Source organism: Stegostoma tigrinum, chromosome 43 (genome assembly GCF_030684315.1).
Source record: "Stegostoma tigrinum isolate sSteTig4 chromosome 43, sSteTig4.hap1, whole genome shotgun sequence".
Taxonomy (NCBI): Eukaryota; Metazoa; Chordata; class Chondrichthyes; order Orectolobiformes; family Stegostomatidae; genus Stegostoma; species Stegostoma tigrinum.
Genome location: NC_081396.1, coordinates 2,984,081 through 2,997,171, shown reverse-complemented (window position 1 = coordinate 2,997,171; position 13,091 = coordinate 2,984,081). Strand labels below are relative to the sequence as shown.

Sequence of the window (13,091 nt, the reverse complement as noted above, 5' to 3'; positions counted from 1 at the left end):
AAACACAACATGAATGAAAAATTTTGACTTTCAAAGACTCTGTCTTAACCATTCAGACCATTTGTTATCATTCAAGACAAAATGTTTGAGAATAAATGTGAAAGTTATCTCCAAATTGATAGCAAGCACTTCTGTCCATGATGTAAAGGCGCATTTTAAAATCATCTAATGGGGGCATATTTGTTTCCGAAATGTAAAGCAAAGTGATATTCTCCCTTAACTATTTATAAGAAATTTCCCCTGATGTTTAAAAGGATCATCAAATTAAAAAGTTTATGTGACTTTTGTGTTTCAAAACTGTTGCTTTTGTTTCACCCTTTATATCTTTCCTCCCTCACCTTAAATCAAAGCCCCTGTTGCTGGACTTCCCTACCCTTGGAAAATGACCTTGGTCATTCAACCTACTCATGCCCCTCCTAATGTAATAAACTTCTATAAAGGTCCCCCCTCAGCCTCCAACAGTGAATGAATCTTCAAGATTTAACAAACTAAGGGAAGTCCAGGTGTGTCAAAATAAAACTGAATTCATAACATTATATGGATATTTATGATTGTTCAGCAAAAACACAATGTGAACCGTGGTGCCATGCTTCTTCTAAGTACTTACTGAATGTTTGAATTTATCTTTAAACATTGGCAGTTTCTACCCAGATCGTAAGATTCCTGTTCACTGGGGACAAAGTGACCAGGTTCAGTCAGTGAGAATCTCCACAGATAGTGAGGCAGCAGAAACCAGTCAGGCTCAGAAAGTGATGATCAGGTAAAGCATATATTTAAATTACAAAGGGCACGACATGATGAATTTGCTTTTGTTTGTCACAAGGTGCACATCAGGATAAACATCTTTTGAAGTGTTTTAATGGGATGTCAGTGTCACTGGCAAAGCCAGTGTTGGTTTTCCATCTCTGATTGTCCCTGAAAAGTGATAGTGCATCAGTACCTTGAAGTGCTGCAGTCTCTGAATCTTTGTGTCTGCATTTCAACCAGTGTAACCCTCCACTCCTGCAGGATAAATGTTGTTTTCTTCCTCAATTGGGGTATTCTTGCACATTATCCTGATGCATGTAAGAAGGGCAAAATAAAATCCATCTTCTTTCAACATTTGTTTTTCAAATTGACTGAAATGATTTAAAATCTCTGCATCCCATTCCTTTAATAGAACTATTATGTATCCACCATTTCAGCACCCCCCCCCCCCCAACACCCCAAATGGAAAGTCTGTATCATACAGGACGAAGTGGCTGTCTTGCTCAGCGCCCATCCACCATCTTAAACATTCACTCCACCCACCACCATCTTTCAATGGCTGTAGCAGCCTCTTACCATCTGAACTTGCTAGTGTGCCAGCAGGATGGCTGACTGACTGACTCTCTTTCTACAGATAGAACAGACAGGTCACCTTTATTTTGTACATCTGCAGACAGTGAGAGGAATGCTGACCATCTCCTCACCACTTTAGTGACTCTTATCTAGAAATACAGCTCCTGCAGTCATTTCCGGAGCTGACCAAGAAAAAGACACTGTTATTGCTGCCAAGGACAAGTCTTGAGCACAACTACTGAAGCAAGACATGGCTAAATCCTTTCAGGGGATGGGAGATGACCTCAGGAGACATACACAAAGCAACAAGCCAAGGTTTTTGTGGATCATTTCAGTGGAAATGCGCACTCGAGCCTCAAGGAGTATCAGCCTCATCTGAAGCAATGTCAGAAGAGCGGCCAGTCCAGCAGAATGAAATCCTCCATCTCTCTCAGCATGAGCAAGATTCAGTCCTGGACATGATTAGCTAAAGAAAGAGGAGCAGAATCCAATCCCTGAGATCCCTTGTGAACTCGCTGGTGTGTCTGCAGGATGGATAACAGAGTGAACCCCTTCCCACATATGCAGCAAATGAATGGCCTTTCCCCAGTGTGTACTCGCTGATGTGTCAGCAGGTAGGATGACCGAGTGAATCCCTTCCCACACTCGAAGCAGGTGAACGGTCTCTCCCCTAGGTGAACTCTCCGGTGTGTCAGCAGAGTGGATGAATCACTAAATCCCTTTCCACACTCGGAGCAGATAAAAGGCCTCTCCCCAGTGTGTACTCGTTGGTGTGTCTTCAGGTTGGATGACTTAGTGAATCTCTTCCCACACACACAGCAAGTGAATGGCCGCTCCCCGGTGTGAACTGGTCGGTGTGTCAGTAAGTGAGATGACCGAGTGAATCCCTTCCCACATTCAGAGCAGATGAACGGCCTCTCCCCGGTGTGAACTCTCTCATGTGAATTCAGGTTGGAAGACTTGGTGAATCCCTTCCCACATTCGGAGCAGGTGAACGGTTTCTTCCCAGTGTGACTGAGGTGATGGGTTTCCAGCTCAGATGGGCACCGGAATCCCTTTGCACAGTCTCCACATTTCCAAGGTTTCTCCATGACAGCCAGTTCCAGCCTCTTGCATACAAACATGTGCACAGTCTTTCCCTACTGTAAAAGTGCAATGATTTTTCAGTTTAAGCTGTTCCCATAATCATGGATGATCAAACTCATTTAGCTGTGTGTCTCAGTACTTTTCCGTTTAACTTTAGAAGGACTCAATGGCAGACAATATTCAGGTCCAAGTGAATTTCAAGATTCACATCTTGACTCGAAGTACAAGATGTCCAAGTACAAATGCTCACCCTCAGGATATCCTGGAAATAGAATTTACAAAATAATACTTGTCAGTACAGGATGCAAATTTAAAACATTTTAATTTCTATGGACATTCTTTGTCCAAAAGCTGTAAAGCTCAGTCCCACAATTTCTCCCTCCTACCTCACTCTGCTGTACTGAATAGACAATCTCTCAAGGAGATGATTATGCAGATTGACAGACCAATGCATGTTTCTTCCTGTCCTGGAAAGAAACATGAAAATCTTCATGCAGGCTGCTCAACTCACATATACAATTTCATATTTTATGGATTAAAAATTGGTGTACTCTACAACCTTATTACTCTTAAAGCAGGGGAGTGAGGAAGACCTTCATTGAGAGATGAGGTCAAGACTAGCTTTCACTCCCAACAAATGTGGTGGAACCAGAAATGAATTAAAATGAATTTGGGCAGGCACATGAAGGAAGTACTTGGATTGAGGAGGTAATGGGCTGATTGAATTGCTCAGTCGACTCTGGTGTTGCAATGTTTCCCTGGCCAGAAACGTAAGAATATAGCTACAGTATTACTGCAAGACCAGAAATAATAAATGACCATAATTAAAAGAACATTAAATGCGAAATGTGCACTGTGCCAACACTAGACAAAATTCATCACATCTTAAGTTACTGTCCCTTTGAATTCTGCTTCTCTCCTGCTGAAACCACACCTTCAATTATGAACATTAGGGATAAGGCTATCCTGTTAGCCAGAGAAATAAATATGTCGAGCTCAGGAGGCAAAGGATGTCAAAGATTTGAGAGAAAGATAGATTTGAGCTAACCTTTCCAGAATCTGCCCCTCCTTGGATTCACATCCCCTCATTTCAGCTGTTGCAGATGAACAGTATTCACCCTCTTCCCAGGAGCAGGAAAGAAATAGAAAGTGGGAGACATCGCTTTTCTCTCAGACAATACACAGATGCAGACGTTTCACTCAGAAGCTCATTGGACAACCTCCACATTGTGACGTCCACAAAGGAAGAGGTGGTGACTGTCTGATGCAGCCAATAGGAATCTCTGTGCTTAGCACCAATGTAACTGTGTTCCAGGCAGCAAGCCAGGCCCATGCACATGGGAATCCTACCTCCACTCGAGCCAATGTTTCCAGGGCAACTGGCAACACTGTGCCTGTTCTGGACAGCAGGCCTAGACTGTACCTATGCTGCCCTCCAGCTGGGGTTTTGGAGGAGGGGAGGACACTTTGCAAACTCTTATTTCTTTATTTCCTCCATGTACACAGTTTGACTTCAAACACCAAAAGGATTGTGAACCCCTTTTGCAGGAACTTACAAGGGGCAGGTTTCCCAGATTTGGTTAATAATTCGAAGCTCCCTGGTTTTCAGGTCCCAGGGTAAACCAACTCCACCGTCATCATCAGGGTGTCTGGGGTTAATCAGGACCTGAATATGTGGAGAGATGTTTCTCTGTTCAGTCTGAGGGAAAATAAAATGCAAACATCAACGAGACTGGAAATGTACTATGACACACAAAGCTGATAGATTGTGATCCAGTGAATTGACTGTAGGAAGAACCTTAACTAGTTTACACTTCCCAGTTAGAGTGTTCCAATGAGGTGACTGGCCTGAGGAGAAATTGCAGCATACACATAAGCTTCATCTATATGTTCAACTTGGAGAAAGAGAAAGGGACCGAGACAATGAAGAAACCCTGGAAATGTGGGGCCTGCAGGATGGGATTCGAATACCCATCCCTGATTGGAAATCCATCGACACATGCACTGGGGAGAAGCCATTCACCCATTCTATGTGCAGAAAACACAATTCAGTCAGACATCATCCCTGTTGTTACATCTGCAAATTCACACTGAGGAGAGGCCATTCAGCTGCACTCACCACAGACAGTTTCAGGTCTTCATTGGACCTTAATCAACACCAGAAGAGGCATACTGGGGAAAGGCCATTCACTTGCTCCATGTGTGGGAAGGGTTTCTCATAAGTTATCCAAAGGGTGATTCACCAGCAAATTCACCCAGAGGAGAAACCATTGAGCTGCACTCATTGTGGAAGGAGTTACAAGCATTTAAACAGCCTTGAGGACCATTGGCGAGCTTACACTAGGGAAGCGCATTCACCTGCTCCATGTGTGGGAAGGAATTCACTCAGACATCCATTCATTGGAAACATCAAACACCGGTGAGAGACCATTCACCTGCTTGCCTTTGGAAAGAACTTCAGGCAGACATCTGCTCTCATAGGCTGTGAGAGAATTCACATTAGGGAGAAACCATTCACCTGCTCTGTGTGTTGGAAGGCAGGCATTCACTTATCATCGGTTCTTAAGCCATACCAGCATATTCACACTGAGGAGAAGCCATTCAGCTGCACTTCCTATGGTAAATGTTTCAAGTACTCTTCAGCCCTCCTCCCCCACCAGAGAGTTCACAGCAGAGGGAGACCTTTCACCTGCTCCCTGTGGGAGAAGGGGTCCACTCTGGTGGCACTTCAGCGAGTTCATAAGAGACAGCAGAGGGAGAACCATGCTGCTCATCACATCCAGGATTGATGTGATGGCAATATTAATTTTTTTTTGCCTTCTGATTTCACAAACCCCCTTAAGAGGCTAGAATTTAATCTTTTGGATATGTTGCTGATTCAGAGATCCAATGACTCTTTCGCCAAGTGCTTTCTGCAATTTTTCCACTTGATTGAAGAACTCACAACAGAAACACAATTTGAAGAAAACTGTCAACTTTACTTGAATCCTAAACTGATCTGTGGAGCAAAATTTACAATTCAGTATCTGAGAGGTTCCACTGATTAACATCTCGAAATGGAAAGGACTGATTAATCCTTGCACAATTGTCACTGGCTCGCGCTTTCTTCACAGTGGCACCTTCATTATCAAACTAAATTATCAAAGAACATGGAGCAGTGTGGTCATATACTTAGAAGCACATCATCAATAGCAAAAGCTACAGCGAACATTGATGAATATTGGAAGGCATGGAGTTCAATCATTTCTGACATATCTGCATCAATGTTTTGTAATGGTGAAACTAGCAAATACTGATTTGAGATCTATTCAGAAGGGATTGCATCTGGCATTGAAGCAAAAGGAAAAGCTGACCTGATGCAGAACATCAGCCCAATAGAGACTTCAAAGTGATCAAGGCAGTTGTGCAAAAACAGGGAAATGCTGGGCAAATAAATGTTATAGCAACCCATGTGGAAAAGTCCAATTTGCCTGTCACAATGGAAATCAATGTGCTGCACATGATCGATGTGTTTCAAGAGGGCACTTGTCTGACCATCAGCAAAATTGTCCTCGGGACATTAACAGAAGTAAACAGATGGCCGACTGGGTTGAACACAACTCTGAGCTGAACTTCCATGAGACAGTCATCTCCAAGTCTCCAATTGACACATTCCTGCAGCTTCCTGTTGTGGTTAAGTTGTTTGAGGAACCCTAAAAGGTGGAAAAAGCCATTCACTGTTTATTAAGTTGAAAGACACCAGCAAAATTGCCACGAATTATTGAAGCATGGAAAATTCCATATACTGGCACAGCTTTGTGACCTTCTCCTCCTCCTCTCTTGGGAGGTAGGATCCATTTACATCCTGGTTACTGAAGAGTCAATTGGTTATTAATATAACAAAATCTGTCTAAATAATGAGACAAGGATTAATGAAATGGAATTATGATGAATACATTACAATGGTGGTTATTGATGCAAGATGATCCTGATTTTGTAGAGTTGATTTCTTCAATAAAGAATCCAACACCTAGCCTTTTCACAAAACACAAGCTTGGGCCCCCTGTCACTTTCTGTCAAATTTCAAGAACCTTACATTGAAGACATATTTTTAAACACTCGCATGGAATGTGGGACCTGCTGTCTGTCCAGCATTTATTGCCCATCACTAGTTGCTCTTGGAGTATTATAGAACATAGAGCACTACAGCACAGTACAGGCCCTTCGGCCCTCGATGTTGCACCGACCTGCCATACCAATCTGAAGCCCATCTAACCTACACTATTCCATGTACATCCATATGCTTGTCCAATGACGACTTAAATGTACCTAAAGTTGGCAAATCTACTACCATTGCAGGCAAAGAGTTCCATTCCCTTACTACTCTGAGTAAAGAAACTACCTCTGACATCTGTCCTATATCTTTCACCCCTCAACTCAAAGCTATGCCCTCTCGTGCTCACCGTCACCATCCTAGGAAAAAGGCTCTCCCTATCCACCCTATCTAACCCTCTGATTATCTTATATGTCTCAATTAAGTCACCTCTCAACTTTCTTCTCTAACGAAAACAGCCTCAAGTCCCTCAGCCTTTCCTCATAAGACCTTCCCTCCATACCAGGCAACATCCTAGTAAATTTCCTCTGCACCCTTTCCAAAGCTTCCACATCCTTCTTATAAATGTATACAATTATATTGTATGAAGTTTTGGTCTCCTTTCTTAAGAAGACATATATTAGTTCTGGAGGGGGTGCAGAGAATATTTACTCCGTTGATTCCAGAGTTCAGAGGGTTGGATTATGAGGAGGCTGGGATTATACTCATTGGAATTCAGAAGAATGAGGGGAAATCTTATATGTTTCTATAAGATTATGAAGGGAATAGTAAGGTAGAGGCAGGGAGGTTGTTTCTGCTAGCAGGTGAAATTAGGACTAGAGACGGCATCGCCTCCAAATAAAGGGAAGCAGATGTAGGACTGAGGTCAGGAGGAACTTCTTCACTGCTTGCCCAGTGAAGTGGCTGAAGCTACCTCGCTGAATGTTTTTAAGGCAAGCCTAGATAAATGTTTGAACAGTAAAGGAATTAAGGGTAGTGGTGAGTGGGTGGGTAAGTGGAGCTGAGTCTCAAAAAGATCAGCCATGATCTTATTAAATGGCAGGGCGGGCTTGAGGGGCCAGATGGCCTACCCCTGCACCTATTGTCTATTGTCTACTCCTGCTCCTAGTTCTTATGTTCTAAATCAACCTTTCAAACAGAAAACAAAATTAGCGAGAGAGAAACCAGAAGAGCACGCACTGTTTGTGAAATTGAGGGGAACTAATCTGATCCTGTGTGGAGAAAATACTTGGGGAAAAACATTACCATGTAAATTCTTGGCTTATCCTTAAAACCTAACATGAAAGTTGATCAGTATTTGCACTAAACTACAAAAGGAGAGGCAGAACTGGAAGATACATGACTGAAAGAGGTACTGTTCCTACTTTCTTCCCAAACCCTTCGAACTCTTCAGTCCTAAAAGCTAAGAACAAGTGCAAAAGCCAGATGCTGGAAATCTGATAGAAAAGCAGAAAGTGCTGGAAACACCCAGCAGGTTTAGCAGCTTCTAAAGCCATGATAGACCATCGCAACCTGATTGTCTTTACATTGTATTCATGATATTGAGGGTCCTCTTCACACCTCATCGCCTTTGTATCCCCATTACTACTCTTTGAAGAAATGGGAGTTCATTTAGGAAAACTAAAATAGAACTTTTCACAGAAAATCTTGATGAACTGTCGAGTTCTTTTTGATGAGCTAAGGGGTGCTGATGATGAAAATCTACTCGATAGGACGAACATGGACTGTCAAGACGTATTTGATAAAAGCTCTGTAACAGCCCATTGAACAAAACAGGGCATGGTCTCCGATGAAGGGTCTAGGCCCGAAACGTCAGCTTTTGTGCTCCTGAGATGCTGCTTGGCCTGCTGTGTTCATCCAGCTCCACACTGCGTTATCTTGGATTCTCCAGCATCTGCAGTTCCCATTATTGCAGGGCAGCACAGTGGTTAGCACTGCAGCCTCACAGCGCTAGGGACCCGGGTTCAATTCTAGCCCTGGGTGACTGTCTGTGTGGAGTTTGCACGTTCTCCCCGTGTCTGCGTGGGTTTCCTCCAGGTGCTCCGGTTTCCTCCCACAGTCCAAAGATGTGCAGGTTAGGTGGATTGGCCATGCTAAATTGCCCGTAGTGTTCAGGGAGGTGTAGATTAGGTGGATTAAAGGAGGGTGGGTCTGGGAGGGATGCTCTGACGTTCGGTGTGGACTTGTTGGGCCGAAGAGCCTGTTTCCACACTGTAGGGATTCTAATTCTAATTCTAAAAAAAACTTCGATCTAAAAGGAATAAAAAGGACAGTAACAATGTTGATTTGAAACTATTTCCTGTCATTCAGCCAGTCATCAAAAAAAGCGACCTGATAGGCAACATTTTCGCACCCAGTGTTGTGCGTATGTGGAATGAGCCGCCAGAGGAAGTGGTGAAAGCTGGTCCATTTACAACATTTAAAAGGCATCTGGATGGATGTGTGAATAGGAAGGGTTTAAGAGGGATACAGGCCAAATGCTGGCAATGTGTCTAAATTAATGCGTTCAGCATGAATGAGTTGGACTTAGGATCTACTTCCAAGCGATACAGCTCTCTGACTCTATTAACAGCTGTCTTTTGAAACTGGGAAAGGTTTCTCGTGGAGTTAGTTTGAGGCTTTAGGTGTGCAATATCAAGATAGCCTAATTAAAGAAATGCTGTTCTCATTAGCAGATAGTAAAATGGTCGTAAGACACAGACGTAACATTTTCAGCAAGTGACACAGGGCACAGGAGGATGAGTAATATGAACTGCGAACAACAAAGTACTGGAGCACAAACTTACATTCAATGCCGACAATATCCAGGTACTGTTTAATCAAGTATCACCGTCAGATGGTGTTGTGATTTTGTTTTACCAAATCATCCATTTGCAATGTCCTGTAAAAGGAGATTACAAAAACCATCACTGTCAGCCCACGATACAAAAGCAGAAGAGATGAACATTTTTCTTACTCTGTCGTTGCTTCATAGAATTGTAAAAAGGTCAAGACATAGAAAGTGGCCACTTGGGTTATTGCATCTGTGCCAGCTGAAGAATTAGCTACCCAACCCCAGCCTACGTTGTACCAACTGGCCTGTAGTTTTGCATGGTACAAAGCTTTATGTGCCAATTTAAATACATTATACGTGAGTTGAGTCTTTCTGTTTGTTCTCTCATTTCTGGCAGTGAGTGTCAGACTCCACCCATCATATCAAGAAAATTGTTTTTCTGAGCTGTCATTTAATCTTTCTACCAATCATTTCAAATCCATGCCCTCTAGTCACTGATTCTCGGTTGAGGTACATGGCTTCCTGCCACTCTATCCCTCTCAATTTTGTATATCACAATCTGATCTGATTTGCTGTGTAATCATCACGTGGACCGAGATACAGTGCCATGTACTGTTTTTGCTGCTATTCAGACAAATCCTACCTTAAAACAAGTATATGAAGGTAATAGGACAGAATGCCGAACATAGTGGCACAGCTACAGAGAAGGTATTGCGCTCAGCCAACATTTTAATGTGGGTCAGTGGGCAGAGGGTACCTTTTCCACAAGTTGAGCAGGTGTATAGTTCTGGTCATCTCATTTTACAGAAAGGGTGGAATTGAACCAGAGAAGGTGCAAAGGAGATCGACAAGCTTGTATACTGGGACTGGGGAGAAATGCAGCTATATGGAAAGATTATATTCAATGGGGGTTCTCCTTGGAATACAGGAGGCAAAAGGAAAAATTTGACTGTGATCAGGCAGCCAAGATACAAAAGTTTGAAAACACATACCAACAGCTTCTTTCCCACTGTGTACAGATTTATGAACAGGCCTTTCATATATTACAGTTGCTTTTTCTATGCAGCTTCTCGTAGCTGTACCACCATGTTCTGCATTCTGTGCAATTACCTTCATATACTTATTTAAGGTAGGATTTGTCTGAATAGCAGCAAAAACAATACATATCACTGTATCTCGGTTCACATGATGATAAATCAAATCAGATGAAACCTCCCCGCTCCCCCGACAGCACGGGTGCCCCTCACTCGCTGCTGCCTCTGAGCCAATGGGAGTGAATGAACGTCGTTCCTTGGACCCGCGAGCGTTGCGCATGCACCATGTTGCTGTCCGACTTCGACAAACATGGCGGCCGCTCATGCTCATTCGCCGAGCCGAACTCGTCCTCACCCTCAGCAACTTCTCTTTCGATTCCTCCCACTTCCTACAGACAAAGGGAGTGGCCATGGGCACCCACATGGGCCCCAGCTATGCCTGCCTCTTTGTAGGTTACGTGGAGCAGTCCCTCTTCCGCACCTACACAGGCCCCAAACCCCACCTCTTCCTCCGTTACATTTGATGACTGTATCGGCACCGCCTCTTGCTCCCCAGAGGAGCTCGAACAGTTCATCCACTTCACCAACACCTTCCACCCCAAACTTCAGTTCACCTGGGCCAACTCCAGCACATCCCTCACCTTCCTGGACCTCTCAGTCTCCATCTCAGGCAACCAGCTTGTAACTGATGTCCATTTCAAGCCCACCGACTCCCACAGCTACCTATAATACACCTCCTCCCACCCACCCTCCTGCAAAAATTCCATCCCCTATTCCCAATTCCTCCACCTCCGCCGCATCTGCTCCCACGATGAGGCATTCCACTCCCGCACATCCCAGATGTCCAAGTTCTGCAAGGACCGCAACTTTCTCCCTGCAGTGTTCGAGAATGCTCTTGACTGCGTCTCCCGCATTTCCCGCAACACATCCCTCACACCCCGCCCCGCCACAACCGCCCCAAGACGATCCCCCTCGTTCTCACACCACCCCACCAACCTCCGGATACAACGCATCATCCTCCGACACTTCCGCCATCTACAATCCGACCCCACCACCCAAGACATTTTTCCATCCCCACCCCTGTCTGCTTTCCGGAGAGACCACTCTCTCCATGACTCCCTTGTTCGCTCCACACTGCCCTCCAACCCCACCACACCCGGCACCTTCCCCTGCAACCGCAGGAAATGCTACACTTGCCCCCACACCTCCTCCCTCACCCCTATCCCAGGCCCCAAGATGACTTTCCACATTAAGCAGAGGTTCACCTGCACATCTGCCAATGTGGTACACTGCATCCACTGTACCCGGTGTGGCTTCCTCTACATTGGTGAAACCAAGCGGAGGTTTGGGGACCGCTTTGCAGAACACCTCCGCTCGGTTTGCAATAAAGTGCACCTCCCAGTCACAAACCATTTCCACTCCCCCTCCCATTCTTTGGATGACATGTCCATCATGGGCCTCCTGCAGTGCCACAATGATGCCACCTGAAGGTTGCAGGAACAGCAACTCATATTCCGCTTGGGAACCCTGCAGCCCAATGGTATCAATGTGGACTTCACCAGCTTCAAAATCTCCCCTTCCCCCACCACATCCCAAAACCAGCCCAACTTGTCCCCTCCCCCCACTACACCACACAACCAGCCCAGCTCTTCCCCTCCACCCACTGCATCCCATAACCAGTCCAACCTGTCTCTACCCCCTAACCTGTTCTTCCTCTCACCCATCCCTTCCTCCCGCCCCAAGCCGCACCTCCATCTCCTACCTACCAACTTCATCCCACCTCCTTGACCTGTCCGTCTTCCCTGGACTGACCTATCCCCTCCCTACCTCCCCACCTATACTCTCTCCACCTATCTTGTTTTCTCTGCATCTTCGGTCCGCCTCCCCCTCTCTCCCTATTTATTCCAGAACCCTCACCCCATCCCCCTCTCTGATGAAGGGTCTAGGCCCGAAACGTCAGCTTTTGTGCTCCTGAGATGCTGCTTGGCCTGCTGTGTTCATCCAGCCTCACATTTCATTGTCTTGGATTCTCCAGCATCTGCAGTTCCCATTATCACGGCCGCTAACCCGAGTCCAGTGTGAGCAATATCTTGAGAAGATTAAACACCGTAAACGTAGGTTTCATTCAGCATTCACTGTCTTCTCGTCTCGTCTCGTCGTGGTGCGTTTCGAAATCCGGGCAACCCACCCTCTGACTCGATTATCCCGTCCGAAGGGTCCTCACCCGGTAACACAACACACCGCTATCCGAGGAACAGCAGTGTCAGCACTGCGCATGCTCTATATCACCAGCGCACCCGGCTGATTGACAGCAGATCCTCACCAATATGAAACGGGGGCGGAGCTGGAGGACTTGGTGCGGTTGATCCTCCAACCAATGGGAGCGAATGAGGGGTTGCTGTTTCAGAAAAGCTCAGTTCAAGCTGGAAGAAGAATGTCTCATTTCCCAGTTGGGAATTCTGCAATCCCCAGGACTCACATTGGAGTTCAACAATTTTAGCGCTTTAGCACCTTCTCCCATATCCTCACTCCAATTCCCACACATCAGGCCTTATCTTCACATGGACTGCTCCCACATTATTGGCTATTCATTCACTGACCTTTCCCACACCATTCTCTCTCTTTGAGCTCGAACTCCACCCATTGTTTACTTCCCCAATGACGCACAAACAAAGGCAAGACTTATACTATTAAATGTGGGGCTTCAGGTAGTGTTGTACAAGAGAGTGACAGGGCTTCAGGTACATGCCTCTTTGAAGTTTGTGTCACATACAGATAGTGTGGT

The 13,091-nt window shown here is 45.1% G+C and overlaps 1 protein-coding gene across 12 annotated transcripts; it reads right to left on the bottom strand.

Annotated features, from left to right (window-relative positions):
- Positions 1 to 1,222: 1,222 nt before the first annotated feature.
- Positions 1,223 to 12,580, bottom strand: LOC125449114 (zinc finger protein 239-like). Of its 12 annotated transcripts, none has more exons than XM_059641811.1 (5): positions 12,318 to 12,580; positions 9,286 to 9,380; positions 3,455 to 4,105; positions 2,793 to 2,873; positions 1,223 to 2,668 (listed from the first exon to the last, which is right to left on the bottom strand). In XM_059641811.1, exon 5 carries the CDS (start codon positions 2,442 to 2,444, stop codon positions 1,767 to 1,769), a length of 678 nt encoding a protein of 225 aa, XP_059497794.1. In that variant the 5' UTR covers positions 2,445 to 2,668; positions 2,793 to 2,873; positions 3,455 to 4,105; positions 9,286 to 9,380; positions 12,318 to 12,580; the 3' UTR covers positions 1,223 to 1,766. The 12 variants fall into 12 exon arrangements, 11 of the variants coding, with proteins under 11 accessions (XP_059497794.1, XP_059497795.1, XP_059497793.1 ...); XM_059641812.1 differs by having other exon boundaries at positions 3,959 to 4,105; XM_059641810.1 differs by having other exon boundaries at positions 3,963 to 4,105.
- Between the last annotated feature and the right edge of the window lie 511 nt (positions 12,581 to 13,091).

Bases quoted from the DNA above. Each gene is read 5' to 3' on its own strand.
- LOC125449114 (XM_059641811.1), bottom strand. From the start codon at position 2,444: ATGTTTGTATGCAAGAGGCTGGAACTGGCTGTCATGGAGAAACCTTGG.